General features: G+C 44.3%; 1 protein-coding gene across 1 annotated transcript in view; it reads left to right on the top strand.

The window, feature by feature from the left end:
- The window catches only part of LOC139584495 (neural-cadherin-like), a 120,675-nt gene that overhangs the window by 34,260 nt on the left and 66,062 nt on the right, over positions 1-20,353 (top strand). Inside the window, exons 7-15 of the mRNA XM_071416435.1 lie at positions 4,707-4,849; positions 6,902-7,074; positions 8,198-8,366; positions 12,656-12,826; positions 13,192-13,364; positions 13,673-13,840; positions 14,179-14,428; positions 16,866-16,993; positions 17,400-17,586. Of these exons, the coding sequence (XP_071272536.1) occupies positions 4,707-4,849; positions 6,902-7,074; positions 8,198-8,366; positions 12,656-12,826; positions 13,192-13,364; positions 13,673-13,840; positions 14,179-14,428; positions 16,866-16,993; positions 17,400-17,586 (1,562 nt within the window). The remainder of the gene's footprint in view (positions 1-4,706; positions 4,850-6,901; positions 7,075-8,197; positions 8,367-12,655; positions 12,827-13,191; positions 13,365-13,672; positions 13,841-14,178; positions 14,429-16,865; positions 16,994-17,399; positions 17,587-20,353) is intronic.

Genomic DNA, 20,353 nt, shown 5'->3' with positions numbered 1-20,353 from the left:
CGCAGATCCTCAACACAGGGGCCCCTCAAGGGTGCATTCTTTGTCCCCTCCTGTACTCCCTGTTCACACACGGCTGCGTGGCCAAGCATGACTCCAACACCATCATTAAGTTTGCTGATGACACAACAGTGGTAGGCAACGATGAGACAGCCTATAGGGAGGAGGTCAGAGACCTGGCAGTGTGGGGCCAGAACAACAACCTCTCCCTCAATGTGAATACGACAAAGGAGCTGATCATGGACAACAAGAAAAGGAGGGCCGAACAGGTTGCCATTAACATCTACAGGGCTGGATTGAGGCGGGTCGAGAGTTTCAAGTTCCTTGGTGTCCACATCACCAACAAACTATCATGGTCCAAACACACCAAGACAGTCGTGATGAGGGCACGACAACACCTTTTCCCCCTCAGGAGACTGAAAAGATTTGGCATGGGTCCCCAGATCCTCAAAAAGTTCTACAGCTGCACCATGGAGAAAATCCTGACCGGTTGCATCACCGCCTGGTATGGCAACTGCTCGGCATCTGACCGTAAGGCGCTACAGATGGTAGTGCGTACGGCCCAGTACTTCACTGGGGCCAAGCTTCCTGACATCCAGGACCTACAGTATATACTAGGCAGTGTCAGAGGCCCAAGAAATTGTCAAAGACTCCAGTCACCCAAGTCATAGACTGTTCTCTCTGCTACCGCACGGGAAGCGGTACTGGAGCACCAAGTCTAGGTCCAAAAGGCTCCTTAACAGCTTCTACCCCCAAGCCATAAGACTGCTGAACAATTAATCACATGGCCAACTGGACTATTTACATTGACCCCCCCCCCCCCCCCGCTCTTTGTTTTTACACTGCTGCTACTCGTGGTTTATTATCTACGTATAGTCACTTTACCCCTTTTTATTTTTTTATTTTTTTTATTTCACCTTTATTTAACCAGGTAGGCTAGTTGAGAACAAGTTCTCATTTGCAACTGCGACCTGGCCAAGATAAAGCATAGCAGTGTGAACAGACAACAACACAGAGTTACACATGGAGCAAAACAATAAACAAGTCAATAACATGGTAGAAAAAAAGAGAATCTATATACAATGTGTGCAAAAGGCATGAGGAGGTAGGCAATAAATCGAATAATTACAATTTAGCAGATTAACACTGGAGTGATAAATCATCAGATGATCATGTGCAAGTAGAGATACTGGTGTGCAAAAGAGCAGAAAAGTAAATAAATAAAAGCAGTGTGGGGGGTGAGGTAGTTAAATTGGGTGAGCTATATACCGATGGACTATGTACAGCTGCAGCGATCGGTTAGCTGCTCGGATAGCAGATGTTTAAAGTTGTTGAGGGAGATAAAAGTCTCCAACTTCAGAGATTTTTTGCAATTCGTTCCAGTCGCAGGCTGCAGAGAACTGGAAGGAAAGGCGTCCAAATGAGGTTTTGGCTTTAGGGATGATCAGTGAGATACACCTGCTGGGGCGCGTGCTACGGGTGGGTGTAGCCATCGTGACCAGTGAACTGAGATAAGGCGGCACTTTACCTAGCATAGCCTTGTAGATGACCTGGAGCCAGTGGGTCTGACGACGAACATGTAGCGAGGGCCAGCCGACTAGGGCATACAGGTCGCAGTGGTGGGTCGTATAAGGTGCTTTAGTAACAAAACGGATGGCACTGTGATAAACTGCATCCAGTTTGCTGAGTAGAGTATTGGAAGCTATTTTGTAGATGACATCGCCGAAGTCGAGGATCGGTAGGATAGTCAGTTTTACTAGGGTAAGTTTGGCGGCGTGAGTGAAGGAGGCTTTGTTGCGAAATAGAAAGCCGACTCTAGATTTGATTTTGGATTGGAGATGTTTGATATGAGTCTGGAAGGAGAGTTTGCAGTCTAGCCAGACACCTAGGTACTTATAGATGTCCACATATTCTAGGTCGGAACCGTCCAGGGTGGTGATGCTAGTCGGGCGTGCGGGTGCAGGCAGCGAACGGTTGAAAAGCATGCATTTGGTTTTACTAGCGTTTAAGAGCAGTTGGAGGCCACGGAAGGAGTGGTGTATGGCATTGAAGCTCGTTTGGAGGTTAGATAGCACAATGTCCAAGGAAGGGCCAGAAGTATACAGAATGGCGTCGTCTGCGTAGAGGTGGATCAGGGAATCGCCCGCAGCAAGAGCAACATCATTGATATATACAGAGAAAAGAGTCGGCCCGAGAATTGAACCCTGAGGTACCGCCATAGAGACTGCCAGAGGACCGGACAGCATGCCCTCCGATTTGACACACTGAGCTCTGTCTGCAAAGTAGTTGGTGAACCAGGCAAGGCAGTCATTAGAAAAACCGAGGCTACTGAGTCTGCCGATAAGAATATGGTGACTGACAGAGTCGAAAGCCTTGGCCAGGTCGATGAAGACGGCTGCACAGTACTGTCTTTTATCGATGGCGGTTATGATATCGTTTAGTACCTTGAGCGTGGCTGAGGTGCACCCGTGACCGGCTCGGAAACCGGATTGCACAGCGGAGAAAGTACGGTGGGATTCGAGATGGTCAGTGATCTGTTTGTTGACTTGGCTTTCGAAGACCTTAGATAGGCAGGGCAGGATGGATATAGGTCTGTAACAGTTTGGGTCCAGGGTGTCTCCCCCTTTGAAGAGGGGGATGACCGCGGGCGGGGGGGGGGGGGGGGGGGCTGTTGGCCAAGGTTGGAGTCGCCAGGAGGAAGGCATGGCCAGCCGTTGAGAAATGCTTGTTGAAGTTTTCGATTATCACGGATTTATCGGTGGTGACCGTGTTACCTAGCCTCAGTGCAGTGGGCAGCTGGGAGGAGGTGCTCTTGTTCTCCATGGACTTTACAGTATCCCAGAACTTTTTGGAGTTAGAGCTACAGGCTATTGCAGTTCGCCACAGGATGTTTTTGTGCTGGTCGAGGGCAGTCAGGTCTGGAGTGAACCAAGGGCTATATCTGTTCTTAGTTCTGCATTTTTTGAACGGAGCATGCTTGTCTAATATGGTGAGGAAGTAACTTTTAAAGAATGACCAGCCATCCTCAACTGACGGGATGAGGTCAATATCCTTCCAGGGTACCCGGGCCAGGTCGATTAGAAAGGCCTGCTCGCAGAAGTGTTTTAGGGAGCGTTTGACAGTGATGAGGGGTGGTCGTTTGACCGCGGACCCGTAGCGGATACAGGCAATGAGGCAGTGATCGCTGAGATCTTGATTGAAGACAGCAGAGGTGTATTTGGAGGGCAAGTTGGTCAGGATAATGTCTATTAGGGTGCCCATGTTTACGGATTTAGGGTTGTACCTGGTGGGTTCCTTGATGATTTGTGTGAGATTGAGGGCATCTAGCTTAGATTGTAGGACTGCCGGGGTGTTAAGCATATCCCAGTTTAGGTCACCTAACAGAACAAACTCTGAAGCTAGATGGGGAGCGATCAATTCACAGATGGTGTCCAGGGCACAGCTGGGAGCTGAGGGGGGTCGGTAGCAGGCGGCAACAGTGAGAGACTTATTTCTGGAGAGATTAATTTTTAAAATTAGAAGTTTGAACTGTTTGGGCATAGACCTGGAAAGTATGACAGAACTTTGCAGGCTATCTCTGCAGTAGATTGCAACTCCTCCCCCTTTGGCAGTTCTATCTTGATGGAAAGTGTTATAGTTGGGTATGGAAATCTCAGAATTTTTGGTGGCCTTCCTAAGCCAGGATTCAGACACGGCAAGGACATCAGGGTTGGCAGAGTGTGCTAAATCGGTGAGTAAGACAAACTTAGGGAGGAGGCTTCTGATGTTGACATGCATGAGGCCAAGGCTTTTTCGATCACAGAAGTCAACAAATGAGGGTGCCTGGGGACATGCAGGGCCTGGGTTTACCTCCACATCACCCGAGGAACAGAGGAGTAGTAGGATGAGGGTGCGGCTAAAGGCTATCAAAACTGGTCGCCTAGAGCGTTGGGGACAAGGAATAAAAGGAGCAGATTTATGGGCGTGGTAGAATAGATTCTGGGCATAATGTGCAGACAGGGGTATGGTGGGGCACGGGTACAGCGGAGGCAAGCCCAGGCACTGGGTGATGATAAGAGAGGTTGTATCTCTGGACATGCTGGTCTCAATGGGTGAGGTCACCGCATGTGTGGGAGGTGGGACAAAGGAGGTATCAGAGGTACGGAGAGTGGAACTACGGGGTCCATTGCAAACCAAAACAATGATAACTAGCCTGAACAACAGTATACAAGGCATATTGATATTTGAGAGAGACATACAGTAAGGCATAAAGTGATTGCAGGTCTTGATTGGGAGAGCTAGCTAAAACAACAGGTGAGATAACAGCAGCTAGTCAGCTAACACAGCAACAGCTGTGTTAGCTGTTGCTGTGTTACCTACACCTACACCTACACCTACATGTACAAATTACCTCAACTAACCTGTACCCCCGCACAATGACTCGGTACCCCCTGTATATAGCCTCATTATTGTTATTTTATTGTGTTACTTTTTATCTATTTTTTTACTTTAGTTTATTTTGTAAATATTTTCTCAACTCTATTTCATGAACTGCATTGTTGACTAAGGGCATGTAAGTTAGCATTTCACGGTATGGTCTACACCTGTTGTATTTGGTGCATGTGACAAACTATATTTGATTTGATCTGATGTGTTTGTGCAATCAGGCCTGTGTGCTATTGTCTGTATTGTTTTTGTACACATAATGATTTTCTCCTATCCCTCAGCAGCTATCGGACCTTTGTCTCCGAGGATGCAGGCCCCAACACACTCGTTGCCACGGTACTGGCTAAGGACCCGGATGGTGATGGAATAGTGTACTCAATTACAGCTGGCAACGAGGAGGGCAACTTTGTCATCGACAGCCAGAAAGGTGACACTTACTTTGTTATTTTATGATTTACATTTTACATTTTCTCCTTGGGCTTTCATAGCACTCCTAATATACAGGTATAATTCTTGCCCATACGTGTCCTTGCTTATTAACAGAATGAGCCCTATGTTGTGTGTGGAATGATTTGTACTTATTTTATGCTGTGTCAATACTTTTGACACTAAAGGTTGATGAAAATGCAGCAATTTCAATAGAAGCGCAGTCTGTCATTAAGTCATAAATATAAAGAACTACATTACTGTATTTCCAGGGATTTTCATTTGTTCCCCCAACATATACTGAACATAAATATAAACACAACATGTAAAGTGCTGGTCCCATGTTTTATGAGCTAAAATAAAAGAACACACACATTTTCCATATGCACAAAAAGCTAATTTCTTTCAAATGTTGTGCACAAATTTGTTAACATCCCTGTTAGTGAGCATTTCTCCTTTGCCAAGATAATCCATCATACTGACAGGTGTGGTATATCAAGAAGCTGATTAAACAGCATCATCATTACACAGGTGCACCTTGTGCTGGGGAAAATAAAAGGCCACTAAAATGTGCCGTTTTGTCACACAACACAATGAGCTGTTGCCAGAGAATTTAATGTTAATTTCTCTACCATAAGCCTCCTCCAATGTCATTTTAGAGAATTTGGCAGTACGTCCAACCAGTTATATTCGGCGCATGTGACAATACAATGTATTTGATTTGATGTTGCGTTAATATTTTTGTTCAGGGTAGTTTATTCTCTCATATAGAAAATAGTTCTCTGCTGAGTACTCTGTATTTTGTGGCTGTGCAATCTGTCATTCTTTATTCACCCTCTGATCCGTAACCAGCAGGACATTTGTCAGACTTGGTGACATTTGTCAACCAACCCTTTCAATTCAATTTCACATGAGTTGCTCAATCATAGCTCACAATCTACAGCTTCTACACTGCCAGCCCCCATCTTGGAGTTTACTCCTCTTTACTCCTCTCCTCTGTCCTCCCTTTCTCATTGATCTTAAAGATTATGCCAAAGGCAGGCAGCTGTAGGTTAATATGAGAACAGATAGCCAGGGAGCCATCACAGTTGTGTCTTATTGAAATTATGCATTCTGTTATTTCAAGCGAGCGCTTTAAATAGGGTAGACCAGAACATCAATGTGTCTTTTTTTGTCTTCTTTTTTTATTTTCTTTGTTGTTGAATTTATAACAGCTTTTTGGTGGAAACATACAGTATGGAAAAAAACAACATGAGACCGGAGAAATATATTATATCATTAATAGTTTTGTGTCTAGACATTTTCGATTAACATGCATTGTCTGTATAAGCAGAGACCTCTTTCTCCACAGACAATGAGAGAGAATTAAGTAGTCTACAGTCGGAACGAGTGGAGTGAAAGAACACCTGCCCCATTTGGGTGCATGCTTGTTGTCTTTAATCAGGAGGAACAGTGAGAGATGAGTTATACCACAACAAGAGCAAAAAGTCCTGTGCTCTCTCTCTCTCTCTCTCTCTCTCTCTCTCTCTCTCTCTCTCTCTCTCTCTCTCTCTCTCTCTCTCTCTCTCTCTCTCTCTCTCTCTCTCTCTCTTGATGTTGGTGTTGACAGAGAGAACAGTTGACTCAGATGCTGTTCTCCTCTCATCTGTTATTTCATCCTTCCTGTTATGCAAAAGCAAGACAAGGGGAGAATAATCAAACGTGCATGCGTGCAGCCTGGTTTCTAGCCTTGGGAATGAGAACCTTTTCCCAGCTGAGCAGGGTGACAGTACAGTTGGGGGCATTCAAAAGTTGATCTGTTCTGAAATGCAATAGAAAAACATGTGATTAAAAATGGATGTAACTGCACCATCAGGGGTATATTTAAGAGATGTATTTCAATACATGAGTTATGGTTAGAGGGTGTTGTTTGGCATCACCCTGTGAGATAGTAAGTCACATTTACAATGTACCTGGCTGCAGCAAAACTGAAAAGTAACTTTTTAATACCCCCAACAGTAGGTGGGGTCCTTTGCTAAGGTTGTAATGGTACTCTGGTCTCTCATCTTTTTAGGGTTGATCCGTCTGCGCTTCACCCCCGCTCCCAAACTCCAGGGCCTGGAGTACGTCCTCAATGTAACAGCTACAGACGACAACGCCTCCGGGGGGCCACACCCACTCTCTGCCACCGCCTGGGTCATAGTGGGCGTTGATGATGTCAACAACAACAAACCCATCTTTGAGAAGGTGAGAAAAAAGCCTTGTGGATGAATCCTTTATATACACAGTAGCACAACAGTAGTAGTAAAAACATTGTCTTCTAGGTAGCCTTCAATGTCTTAGTCTGTCTGTCTGTCTGACCGTCCGTCTTTCTCTCTCACTCTCTCTCACTTCCCCTGTCTCCCTACAGTATCCCCTTATGTTTCCCCCAGAGCTCTGATTAGTGTGTCCAGCCGTCCACCCATGCTATCTTTAGGTATTCCACAGGGATTTGAATTAATTGATGAAAAAAGTACTGTATCATCATGATATACTATACGTGTCAAATTAACTTCCTCCTTAATTAGGTCTGAGAAGTGTTCATAAAGTCCATGAAGCTATGCGGTCCAGCGGATGGCTGGAAGGTGTCGAGTTGATATTTCTAAATATATATTTATGCCTGAATAACCAGAGCCCGGGCCTGATGTTGAAAATGACCTTGCTTTTTATGATTCATATTTTAATACTTTGACATTGATATTGCTAATATGTATAGTTTACTGTGGGGCATATTGGCTCTTCTCCCTCACTCCCGCTCCCTCTCTCTCTCTCTCTCTCTCTCTCTCTTTCTCTCTCTCTGTGGGGCGTCAGGGGGTGCTTTATATTAGGCAATGTAACTATTGGTCCAATAACGGTACTCTGAGAGAGTATTTGACTTGTATGTGTGTTAATTAAACAGAGGTCTCTCTGGGGCAGACTCATTGAGGGATAAAGTAAACAGGATACCAGGGAAAGACAGGGTGGGCGTTGCAATGTTTAGCTGAGGTTTGATGCGGTGGTGGACCTTCAAATAAAGGAATATCATTGCTCTATTCTCCGTCCTATCATGTGTACTGTACAAAAGTAGACATAGACTATTGAGTAGTTTATAACTATCAGTTTCAACTTATTCTTCCCCCTTTCTCTCTCTCTCTCTCTCTCTCTCTCTCTCTCTCTCTCTCTCTCTCTCTCTCTCTCTCTCTCTCTCTCATTCACACACACACACACACACACACACACACACACACACACACACACACACACACACACACACACACACACACACACACACACACACACACACACACACACATACACACACACACACACACACACACACACACTCCCTCAGTGTCAGCAGTACAGGGAGCAGGCGTCCGTGTTGGAGAACCAGCCCACAGGGACCTTCGTATTACAAGTGCACGCGGTGGATGCAGACGAGGGGGCCAATGGGAAGGTCAAGTACGGCCTGATGCACAGAGACAGCGCCATACCTGCCTTCAGAGTCCACCCTGACACAGGTAGGTACAGTCGGCAAGGATCCCACAGTCCAGTTAGCCGTGGTGGTACTTGTTGAGATAGCCAAAGACCCATAGTCACAGCCCCATAGACCTATAGTCACAGCCCCATAGACCCATAGTCACAGCCCCATAGACCCATAGTCACAGCCCCATAGACCCATAGTCACAGCCCCATAGACCCATAGTCACAGCCCCATAGACCTATAGTCACAGCCCCATAGACCTATAGTCACAGCCCCATAGACCCATAGTCACAGCCCCATAGACCTATAGTCACAGCCCCATAGACCCATAGTCACAGCCCCATAGACCTATAGTCACAGCCCCATAGACCCATAGTCACAGCCCCATAGACCTATAGTCACAGCCCCATAGACCCATAGTCACAGCCCCATAGACCTATAGTCACAGCCCCATAGACCCATAGTCACAGCCCCATAGACCCATAGTCACAGCCCCATAGACCCATAGTCACAGCCCCATAGACCCATAGTCACAGCCCCATAGACCCATAGTCACAGCCCCATAGACCTATAGTCACAGCCCCATAGACCCATAGTCACAGCCCCATAGACCTATAGTCACAGCCCCATAGACCCATAGTCACAGCCCCATAGACCTATAGTCACAGCCCCATAGACCCATAGTCACAGCCCCATAGACCCATAGTCACAGCCCCATAGACCTATAGTCACAGCCCCATAGACCCATAGTCACAGCCCCATAGACCCATAGTCACAGCCCCATAGACCCATAGTCACAGCCCCATAGACCCATAGTCACAGCCCCATAGACCCATAGTCACAGCCCCATAGACCCATAGTCACAGCCCCATAGACCCATAGTCACAGCCCCATAGACCTATAGTCACAGCCCCATAGACCTATAGTCACAGCCCCATAGACCCATAGTCACAGCCCCATAGACCTATAGTCACAGCCCCATAGACCCATAGTCACAGCCCCATAGACCTATAGTCACAGCCCCATAGACCCATAGTCACAGCCCCATAGACCTATAGTCACAGCCCCATAGACCCATAGTCACAGCCCCATAGACCCATAGTCACAGCCCCATAGACCTATAGTCACAGCCCCATAGACCCATAGTCACAGCCCCATAGACCCATAGTCACAGCCCCATAGACCCATAGTCACAGCCCCATAGACCCATAGTCACAGCCCCATAGACCCATAGTCACAGCCCCATAGACCCATAGTCACAGCCCCATAGACCCATAGTCACAGCCCCATAGACCCATAGTCACAGCCCCATAGACCCATAGTCACAGCCCCATAGACCCATAGTCACAGCCCCATAGACCCATAGTCACAGCCCCATAGACCCATAGTCACAGCCCCATAGACCCATAGTCACAGCCCCATAGACCTATAGTCACAGCCCCATAGACCTATAGTCACAGCCCCATAGACCCATAGTCACAGCCCCATAGACCCATAGTCACAGCCCCATAGACCCATAGTCACAGCCCCATAGACCCATAGTCACAGCCCCATAGACCTATAGTCACAGCCCCATAGACCCATAGTCACAGCCCCATAGACCCATAGTCACAGCCCCATAGACCTATAGTCACAGCCCCATAGACCTATAGTCACAGCCCCATAGACCCATAGTCACAGCCCCATAGACCCATAGTCACAGCCCCATAGACCTATAGTCACAGCCCCATAGACCCATAGTCACAGCCCCATAGACCCATAGTCACAGCCCCATAGACCTATAGTCACAGCCCCATAGACCCATAGTCACAGCCCCATAGACCCATAGTCACAGCCCCATAGACCTATAGTCACAGCCCCATAGACCCATAGTCACAGCCCCATAGACCTATAGTCACAGCCCCATAGACCCATAGTCACAGCCCCATAGACATAGCCGTAGCCATAGCCAAGCAGGATGTGAGCATATTGGGATTACAACATGGCAGCTGAAACTGACCTGAAAAAGAACTGGTAAAAATGTAGCAGAATCTACAATTCCCATGCAGTCTTCACACTCTTCATAAAAAAAAGAATAATGCTTGTGCCCGATAAATGACCTCTTATACCTGTACAATAATCCAAAGAGCCCCATTGAAATGAAGTGTTACACCTCATACTTAACCTTTATTTATGTCCTGTAACCATGTTTTGTAGTATAACAATATACTGTATTAATTATAAATGGTTTCAGGATAAGTAGAACAATATGTTAATCAATAATGTCATGACAAATAGAGCTATTATATTAACAAGCCACTCTAACCCTGAGTCGTGACTACGACCTTGAGTTTTTCCTGACCACATGAGCTGACCGTGAAAAATAAAAACTTAACCTTTCAGTGATACCCATCCCGGAGCCGGGATCCTCCTCATCAAAAAAGCTGACTAGCATAGCCTAGCCTAGCCTAACGGGACAGGGATATCATATAATATAATTTTCATGAAATCACAAGTCCAATACAGCAAATGAAAGATAAACATCTTGTGAATCCAGCCATCATTTCCGATTTTTTAAATGTTTTACAGCGAAAACACAATATGTATTTATATTAGCTAACCACAATAGCCAAAGACTCAACCGCATATTTTCACCATGTTTCTACCGCATAGGTAGCTATCACAAAACCGACCAAATAGAGATAAAATTAGTCACTAACCAAGAAACAACTTCATCAGATCACAGTCTTATAACATGTTATACAATACATTTATGTTTTGTTCGAAAATGTGCATATTTGAGGTATAAATCATAGTTTTACATTGCAGCTACCATCAAAAATATCACCAAAGCAGCCAGAATAATTACAGAGATCAACGTGAAATACCTAAATACTCATCATAAAACATTTATGAAAAATACATGGTGTACAGCAAATGAAAGATAAACATCTTGTGAATCCAGCCAATATTTCCGATTTTTTAAGTGTTTTACAGCGAAAACACAATATAGAATTATATTAGCTTACCACAATAGCCAAACACACAAACGCATTTATTCACCGCAAAAGGTAGCTATCGCAAAAACCAGCAAAAGATATAAAATTAATCACTAACCTTGAACAAATTCATCAGATGACAGTCTTATAACATCATGTTATACAATACAATTATGTTTTGTTCGAAAATGTGCATATTTAGAGCTACAAATCCTGATTATACATTGTGAATACGTAGCATCGATTCACCAGAATCTCCAGAGATATTTTGGACACTCACCTAATCTGACCAAAGAACTCATCATAAACTTTACATAAAAATACTTGTTGTGTGGCAAATGAAAGATACACTGGTTCTTAATGCAACCGCTGTGTTAGATTTTTAAAAATAACTTTACCATAACATACAGCTTGCGTTATTGTGAGACAGCACTCACCAAAACGGCGGAGAATAGGACTCAACAATTTACACAGAAATACGAAATAACATCATAAATGTTTTCTTACTTTTGTTGAGCTTCCATCAGAATGTTGTACAAGGAGTCCTTGGTCCAGAATAAATCATTGTTTGGTTTTAGAATGTCCATTTCTTCTGTCGAATTCGCACCACAATGCTAGCCAATGTTACTAACATTCCCACCCTCTCTTGGCGCAAAGAACGGAAAACTCCAAAAGTCCCAATAAACGTTGAATAAACTGATGAAACTCGGGTGAAAGAACCTACTTTATGATGTTTTTCTAATATGTATCAAATAAAATCAGAGCCGGAGATATTCGCCGTGTAAACCGAACGCTTTTCAGAAGGCAATGTCGAGGTACTTCTCGCGCCTTGGAAAACTGACAAAATGGCTGACCTGCCACTCCAAAAGCTCTTGTTCGACCTCAGATCAAGCTAGACACCCCATTCCACCTTCCACTGCCTGTTGACATCTAGTGGAAGGCGTATGAAGTGCATGTATATCGATAAATATAAGCCAGTTGAATAGGCAGGCACTGACACAGAGCCCCATTTTCAGATTTTTCACTTCCTTTCTGGAAGTTTGCTGCCAAATGAGTTCCGTTTTACTCACAGATATAATTCAAACAGTTTTAGAAACTTGAGAGTGTTTTCTATCCAATAGTAATAATAATATGCATATTGTATGATCTAGAATAGAGTACGAGGCCGTTTAAATTGGGCACGATTTTTTCCAAAGTGAAAACAGCGCCCCCCTATTGACAAGAAGTTTTAAGGACTGAAATTTGAGGCTAAAACTAGTGCCCAGAGTTTTTCCTCAATTTAATGGCCACATAGTTACCACAGGAAAACTCAAGGGGTCTAGTCATGACCTTTGACCTCTGTCCTCAGGTGTGATTGTGACAGCGCGGCGGTTCGACCGGGAGCGTCAGAGAGAGTACTCTATCACGGTGACGGCTACAGACTGGGCTGAGGAGCCCCTTATAGGGATCTGTCAGCTCCATGTCCTCATCCTGGACCAGAATGACAACAGCCCCAAGTTTGAGAACCTGCGCTACGAGTGTGAGTGTCGTAGTATACATATGATAATACATAATATGATTGTAATATTAATAATACGTATGGTTGATGGCAGACTAATCATTCATTTTAATGATATAGACTATTAACCAAAGCTTTCGAAAAGGGTTTATGTACGTTATGCATAGTTCCTTTTTACTTTATTCTCTGGTGCAAGTTTTCATCATAATCCATCATGTTGCCATTATGTCTTTAACTGTATTGCCATACATAAAGATGTAAACATACATAAACACACTTAAGTATGTAAACAATTGATTTGTGGTCTACTGATTCAGCCTGTGACCGACCGTGACCTTGCTCCAGAGTGTTGAGCATATTATTTTGTCTGTTATTGTCTCTCACAGATTTTCTGAGAGAGGACACAATGATCGGCACCAGTTTCCTGCGTGTGGCAGCACATGACGACGACTTTGGTACCAACGCTGCCGTCACCTACTCCATATCCCAGGAGCAGCCTGAGTACCTGAGGGTCAACCCTGTTACCGGCTGGGTGTACGTCAACCAGCCCATATCACAGGTCAGTCAACCAGACGTCAACCACTCAGTCAACCAGCCCATATCACAGGTCAGTCTACCATCAGTCAACAAGCCCTTATCACATATCAGTCAACCAGCCCATTTCACAGGTCAGTCATCCAGCCGGTCAACCAGTCAGTCAACCAGCATCTTGCTCAAGCACGGTAGAATTGATCAGTGCAGGTGATACAGCTATATAGCAGTATAAAATACAGTGCCATAAACTTACTGGACCATATCAGGCTTAATGAACTAAATGAACCGTATTTCAGACAGAATCATATTTTCTTGCTATTGTTTTGACTTCAGAGGTCCTACATCACCCGGGAGATTATGGCCACGGACGGGGGGAACCGCAGCACATCTGTAGAGATGTCTGTGACCATTACCAATGTGAAGAACCAGCCCCCGCAGTGGGAGAAGGACAGCTACAGCGTGGTCATCCCAGAGAACACTGCCAGGGATACCCCCATTGTGGTGCGTGGAACAGTCCGGGTACCAGCCTGGGTGGCATGGGAAGCCAATCTCATTATGGCATATGGGGGTACCTTTTTTTAGCTATTTGGTTTGCTGGCTGCATACATGTTAGTACATTTTTTGCAGAAATGTTCATTACTTTTTTTTGTTGATTACATTTTCGGTTGCACGCTCTGATTTAATCAGTAAGCACTAATTGACTGGACAATGAGCGCTAATTGTTGCTCCACAAACAAATGACCTCAATATTATACCGGAGTGTATAAGATTGTATAACATTGAATGTTTTTGTCGTATTTACCTCCACCAAAAGATTATTTGCGTTCTGTTTTTGTCAGATGATCAAAGCAACCTCGTTGCTAGGCGACCCCAGGGTGACCTATAACCTGGAGGAGGGTGTGGTCCCGGAGACTAACATGCCCGTGCGCTTCTACCTGTCGCCCAATCGCGAGGATGGCTCAGCCTCCATCCTGGTTTCGGAGCCTCTGGACTACGAGACCACGCCCAGTTTCTCCCTGAGGGTGCGGGCTCAGAACTTAGCAGCGGTACCTCTGGCTGCATTCACCACCGTCTATGTCAACGTAACAGGTAGGTCTCAACTCAGACACCCTGCAAATGCCCCATCACTAGGGGGCAAATCCTAACTTCCACTTAACGTCAATTTTTTTTACTGAGTCATGAATTGATGTCACTGGGAGACTAAGTGAAAATGTCACTTCAGAGGAAGTTAAAGCAGCCCCTGGGTGAATTGTAAGCATTCATTATTGTCTTCTGTTGACATTGATCCATGACTCATACGTAATTTTTTCTCAGCTATAATTATATAATATTATTCTTTGAAATCTGTAATTGTATACATCCATTAGCACAAAGTCAGTGAAAAGCTTAAATACTGAACAGAGTTTAATGGCTGTGATAGGAGAAAACTGAGGATGGATTACTCCACAATACTAACCTAATTGACAGCATAAAAAGGTGTCTGGTTAGACTGTAAACTCTCCTTCCAGACTCACATTAAGCATCTCCTATCCAAAATGAAATATAGAATTGGCTTCCTACATTGCAACAAAGCATCCTTCACTCATGATGCCAAACATACCCTCGTAAAACTGACCATCCTACCGCTCCTCGACTTCGGTGATGTCATCTATAAAATAGCCTCCAACACTCTACTCAACAAACTGGATGCGGTCTATCACAGTGCCATCCGTTTTGTCACCAAAGCCCCATACACTACCCACCATTGCGACCTGTACCCTCTCGTTGGTTGGCCCTCGCTTCATACTCGTCGCCAAACCCACTGGCTACAGGTTATCTACAAGTCTCTGCTAGGTAAAGCCCCGCCTTATCTCAGCTCACTGGTCACCATAGCAACACCCACCCGTAGCACGCGCTCCAGCAGGTATATTTCACTGGTCACCCCCAAAGCCAATTCCTCCTTTGGTCGTCTTTCCTTCCAGTTCTCTGCTGCCAATGACTGGGACGAACTGCAAAAATCTCTGAAGCTGGAAACACTTATCTCCCTCACTAGCTTTAAGCACCAGCTGTCAGAGCAGCTCACAGATTACTGCACCTGTACATAGGCCTATCTATAATTTAGCCCAAACAACTACCTCTTCCCCTACTGTATTTATTTATTTATTTTGCTCCTTTGCACCCCATTATTTCTATTTCTACTTTGCACATTCTTCCACTGCAAATCTACCATTTCAGTGTTTTACTTGCTATATTGTATTTACCTCGCCACCATGGCCTTTTTTTTTTACTTTACCTCCCTTATCTCACCTCATTTGCTCACATTGTATATAGACATATTTTGCTACTGTATTATTGACTGTATGTTTTGTTTATTCCATGTGTAACTCTGTGTTGTTGTATGTGTCGAATTGCTATGCTTTATCCTGGCCAGATCGCAGTAGCAAATGAGAACTTGTTCTCAACTAGCCTACCTGGTTAAATAAAGGTGAAATAAAAAAATTAAAAAATACATTGAGTGTAACCTGTCCCAGGAGTGTGAAGGTGAACGGAAAGGCACTGGAGCAACGAACCGCCCTTGCTGTCTCTGCCTGGCCGGTTCCCCTCTCTCCACTGGGATTTACATACATTAAGTCATATTGAAATGTAATGTTCAGTCAATTTAGTTATATTTGTAGGCTACACTGTCTGTAATTGTTGCCTCAATATATTTCATGATGTGTAACAACATGTGCGCAATGATGTGCCAAATGAGTCTGTGATTAAGTGCATTATTATTGGGTAAGCATTTGAATAAGCCACCTCAATATTTGCAGCCTCTCTATGAGCTGATCCGTCATCAGTGTTGTGAAATAATTATAATGTTCAGGTAAGATTTGAATGGAGAAAGCTGATCAGAGATCAGCGCTGCCTTTCTTTCGAACCTATCAGTATTGGCACATGTTTTGGGAAATGCATGTTACACCTTCAGCCTTTATAGGAAATTTGCATTGTTAAAACACTCCAAAGCCTAAATTCCATTGCTATCAGGAAACTGGGCCCTGGTAACTTTACCAGTATATCCAAACATTTGGGGGCACAGAAAGAAAAAGGGATAGCTTCTTCTTCAGGAGATCAATGAATGAATGACAGATATCTTGCATATAGTCAAAACCAACCTGACATCAATGTAATGCGTCTCAGTAGGAAAATAGTGCTTTTACACAATGTAGAAACCTGATATTCCACAAATGACTTTTTAAGTTCAATGACAGGTATTCGTACAGTATCAACATTTTAGCTATTATAATAATTTAATGTATTTACAGAGTTACATATTAGGTTCTAGGGCACAACATGTGATTAGCTAGAATTCATATAGGGCCAATATAGGCTGTATCTCTATCAATTTAAAATATCTTATTTTCTGGGGCTCCTAAATTCCGTGGTGCTCCTAACTTTTTTAAGTTGGGAGCACCAGTGCTACCAATGAAAATGTTTAATTTTGAGTCCTGGGTTTAGGTGCTGAAATGAATCTTCAAATAATTATGTTTTCAATCTTGTCTCTTAGATGTGAACGACAATGTTCCATTCTTCACCTCCTCCATCTATGAGGCTTCAGTGACGGAGGGAGCCAAGGTGGGGACCATGGTCCTCCAGGTGTCTGCTCAAGACAAGGACCTGGCTTTCAATGGACAGGTGTGGCACATTGCAACATCTAACACAGCACAACACAACATCCATTGACCCATCCATAACTTAATATCACATAGCTGTGGTGGTCAAGTGGTTGGGACTGTGTGTTATTCTGCCTGTGTGGCTTTGACCATACGACTGTGAAGGAGAACTTATATAAGGATTATGTTGCAGTGACTCTAGTTTCTATGAACAGTCGTGTGACTCATGCGTAGAACAATTACTCTCCCGCACTCACGATTACTACAGCATCGTTTATCGTTGGCGTTTCCATCGGTTGCAGTGACCACAAGGATGTGATAGAATGATGCTATAAGGCATCCATATCAGGAACTCATCAGATTTCTGTAATGTGTTCACTTCTTAATTTGGGAACCGTCATTAATTGTACTCTGTCGTGGTCCTATAGATCACCTACTCCCTCTTGAGTGACAGTAGTGGGGACCACCGTCTGTTTCGTGTAGATCCAGAGCTGGGCTCCATTTATACAGAGGCTGTGTTTGACCGCGAGGCGCAGGGATCCTACCTACTGGAGGTTCAGTCTGAAGACGGCATGGAGTCAGCACGACCTGGGAGGAACAAACAGCCCAACTCTGGTGAGGGCTGGGTTGTATTTATTAGGGCACAACGTAGCAAAAAGGTTTGCAATGGGTAACAAAAACGAGTTTCTAAGTTCACTTATCCCTCCCTGTTTCAGTCTGTTTTTTCCCAGTTTGGTATATGTGACCGACCTGCTCCGTTTGGTCTTATTTAGCAAAATATGAAATTGTGTTTTTTATGTTGGATAAAAGTAGAGACTCAGAGCTAGAAAATGGTATATCATACAGTACACTTGCAGAACAATGGAAAAGTAATTATTCTTTGAAAGTTGATAAACTTGTAACCCCACTTTTGAGAAAATGTCCCTTGAATGTTTTGGTATACTTACTAGAGAGCTCTTTTTTTGTCTACACCCATTCAGCATCATTCCCACCATCTTAAGCCTTAACCCCACCCATCTTTTTAAGGATTCACATGTGAGGCCATGTGCTAAACAGAGTGAGTACTGTAGTGTACAAAACAACAAAAGATTTCAAGACTAAAGGCTGGTTTATACTACGTCTATCGACATGTCTGTATAAAGTTGTCGCAGTGACATTATGAACATTTTATTGTCGTCCAACATCAAATTTGTCATTGTCGTTATGAAAAAGTATAAACACAAAAATGACAGGCTGCATGACATCAGTAGCCTGGTGGTCCAAAATAGCATAACTGGTGTATTTTAACACCAATATACCCATCCATTTAAAAATGAATTTAGTATACTCTATGTCAATCTCGCAAACCAGGCAACTAAAATAAACTTTCTAAACAATGTTTTGTTTCGTTTCTAGCTTGTTAGCTAGCTAGTTAATGTGAAGTTCAAATAATGGCCATATCATATAGCTGACAAAATCTTAACTTCAGCTAATTTTATTCATTATTACAGGGAAATAAACTCACAACAAGATCAATATTTACAAGTTAATGGCGAACTAATTACAGAAAATAGCTTACGGTTGTGAGTGTGATGAAATGAAAGCAGGGAATTATGTATTATATTATATATATATATATATAATATGTACTTGTCCTATTGCTCAGTTGTGCACCGGGGCCTCCCACTCCTCTTTCTATTCTGGTTAGGGCCAGTTTGCTCTGCTCTGTGAAGGGAGTAGTATCAAAACAAATCAAATCAAATTTATTTACAAAGCCCTTCTTACATCAGCTGATATCTCAAAGTGCTGTACAGAAACCCAGCCTAAAACCCCAAACAGCAAGCAATGCAGGTGTAGAAGCACAGTGGCTAGGAAAAACTCCCTAGAAAGGCCAAAACCTAGGAAGAAACCTAGAGAGGGACCAGACTATGAGGGGTGGCCAGTCCTCTTCTGGCTGTGCCGGGTGGAGATTATAACAGAACATGGCCAAGATGTTCAAATGTTCATAGATGACCAGCAGGGTCAAATAATAATAATCACAGTGGTTGTCGAGGGTGCAACAGGTCAGCACCTCAGGAGTAAATGTCAGTTGGCTTTTCATAGCCAATCATTCAGAGTATCTCTACTGCTCCTGCTGTCTCTAGAGAGTTGAAAACAGCAGGTCTGGGACAGGTAGCACGTCCGGTGAACATGTCAGGGTTCCATAGCCGCAGGCAGAACAGTTGAAACTGGAGCAGCAGCACAGCCATGTGGACTGGGGACAGCAAGGAGTCATCAGGCCAGGTAGTCCTGAGGCATGGCCCTAGGGCTCAGGTCCTCTGAGAGAGAGAGAGAGAGAGAAAGAAAGAAAGAAAGAAAGAGAGAAAGAGAGAGAGAATTAGAGAGAGCATACTTAAATTCACACAGGACACCAGAAGACAGGAGATATACTCCAAATATAACAGACTGACCCTAGCCCCCGACACATAAACTACTGCAGCATAAATACTGTAGGCTGAGACAGGAGGGGTCGGGAGACACTGTGGCCCCATCCGACGATACCCCCAGACAGGTCCAAACAGGCAGGATATAACCCCACCCACTTTGCCAAAGCACAGCCCCCACACCACTAGAGGGATATCTTCAACCACCAACTTACCATCCTGAGACAAGGCCGAGTATAGCCCACAAAGATCTCCGCCATTGCACAACCCAAGGGGGGGTGCCAACCCAGACCGGAAGATCACGTCAGTGACTCAACCCACTCAAGTGACGCACCCCTCCTAGGGACGGCATGGAAGAGCACCAGTAAGCAAGTGACTCAGCCCCTGTAATAGGGTTAGAGGCAGAGAATCCCAGTGGAGAGAGGGGAACCGGCCAGGCAGAGACAGCAAGGGCGGTTCGTTGCTCCAGTGCCTTTCCGTTCACCTTCACACTCCTGGGACAGGTTACACTCAATCATAGGACCTACTGAAGAGATGAGTCTTCAATAAAGACTTGAAGGTTGAGACCGAGTCTGTGTCTCTCACATGGGTAGGCAGACCATTCCATAAAAATGGAGCTCTATAGGAGAAAGCCCTGCCTCCAGCTGTTTGCTTAGAAATTCTAGGGACAGTTAGGAGGCCTGCGTTTTGTGACCGTAGCGTACGTGTAGGTATGTACGGCAGGACCAAATCGGAAAGATAGGTAGGAGCAAGCCCATGTAATGCTTTGTAGGTTAGCAGTAAAACCTTGAAATCAGCCCTTGCCTTTACAGGAAGCCAGTGTAGAGAGGCTAGAACTGGAGTAATATGATCAAATTCTTAGGTTCTAGTCAAGATTCTAGAAGCCGTGTTTAGCACTAACTGAAGTTTATTTAGTGCTTTATCCGGATAGCCGGAAAGTAGAGCATTGCAGTAGTCTAACCTAGAAGTGACAAGAGCAT

The sequence above is a fragment of the Salvelinus alpinus genome, chromosome 9, assembly GCF_045679555.1.
Source record: "Salvelinus alpinus chromosome 9, SLU_Salpinus.1, whole genome shotgun sequence".
Classification (NCBI taxonomy): domain Eukaryota; kingdom Metazoa; phylum Chordata; class Actinopteri; order Salmoniformes; family Salmonidae; genus Salvelinus; species Salvelinus alpinus.
The sequence above is the reverse complement of the archived record's forward strand: the minus strand, read 5'-3'. Positions and strand labels throughout refer to the sequence as shown.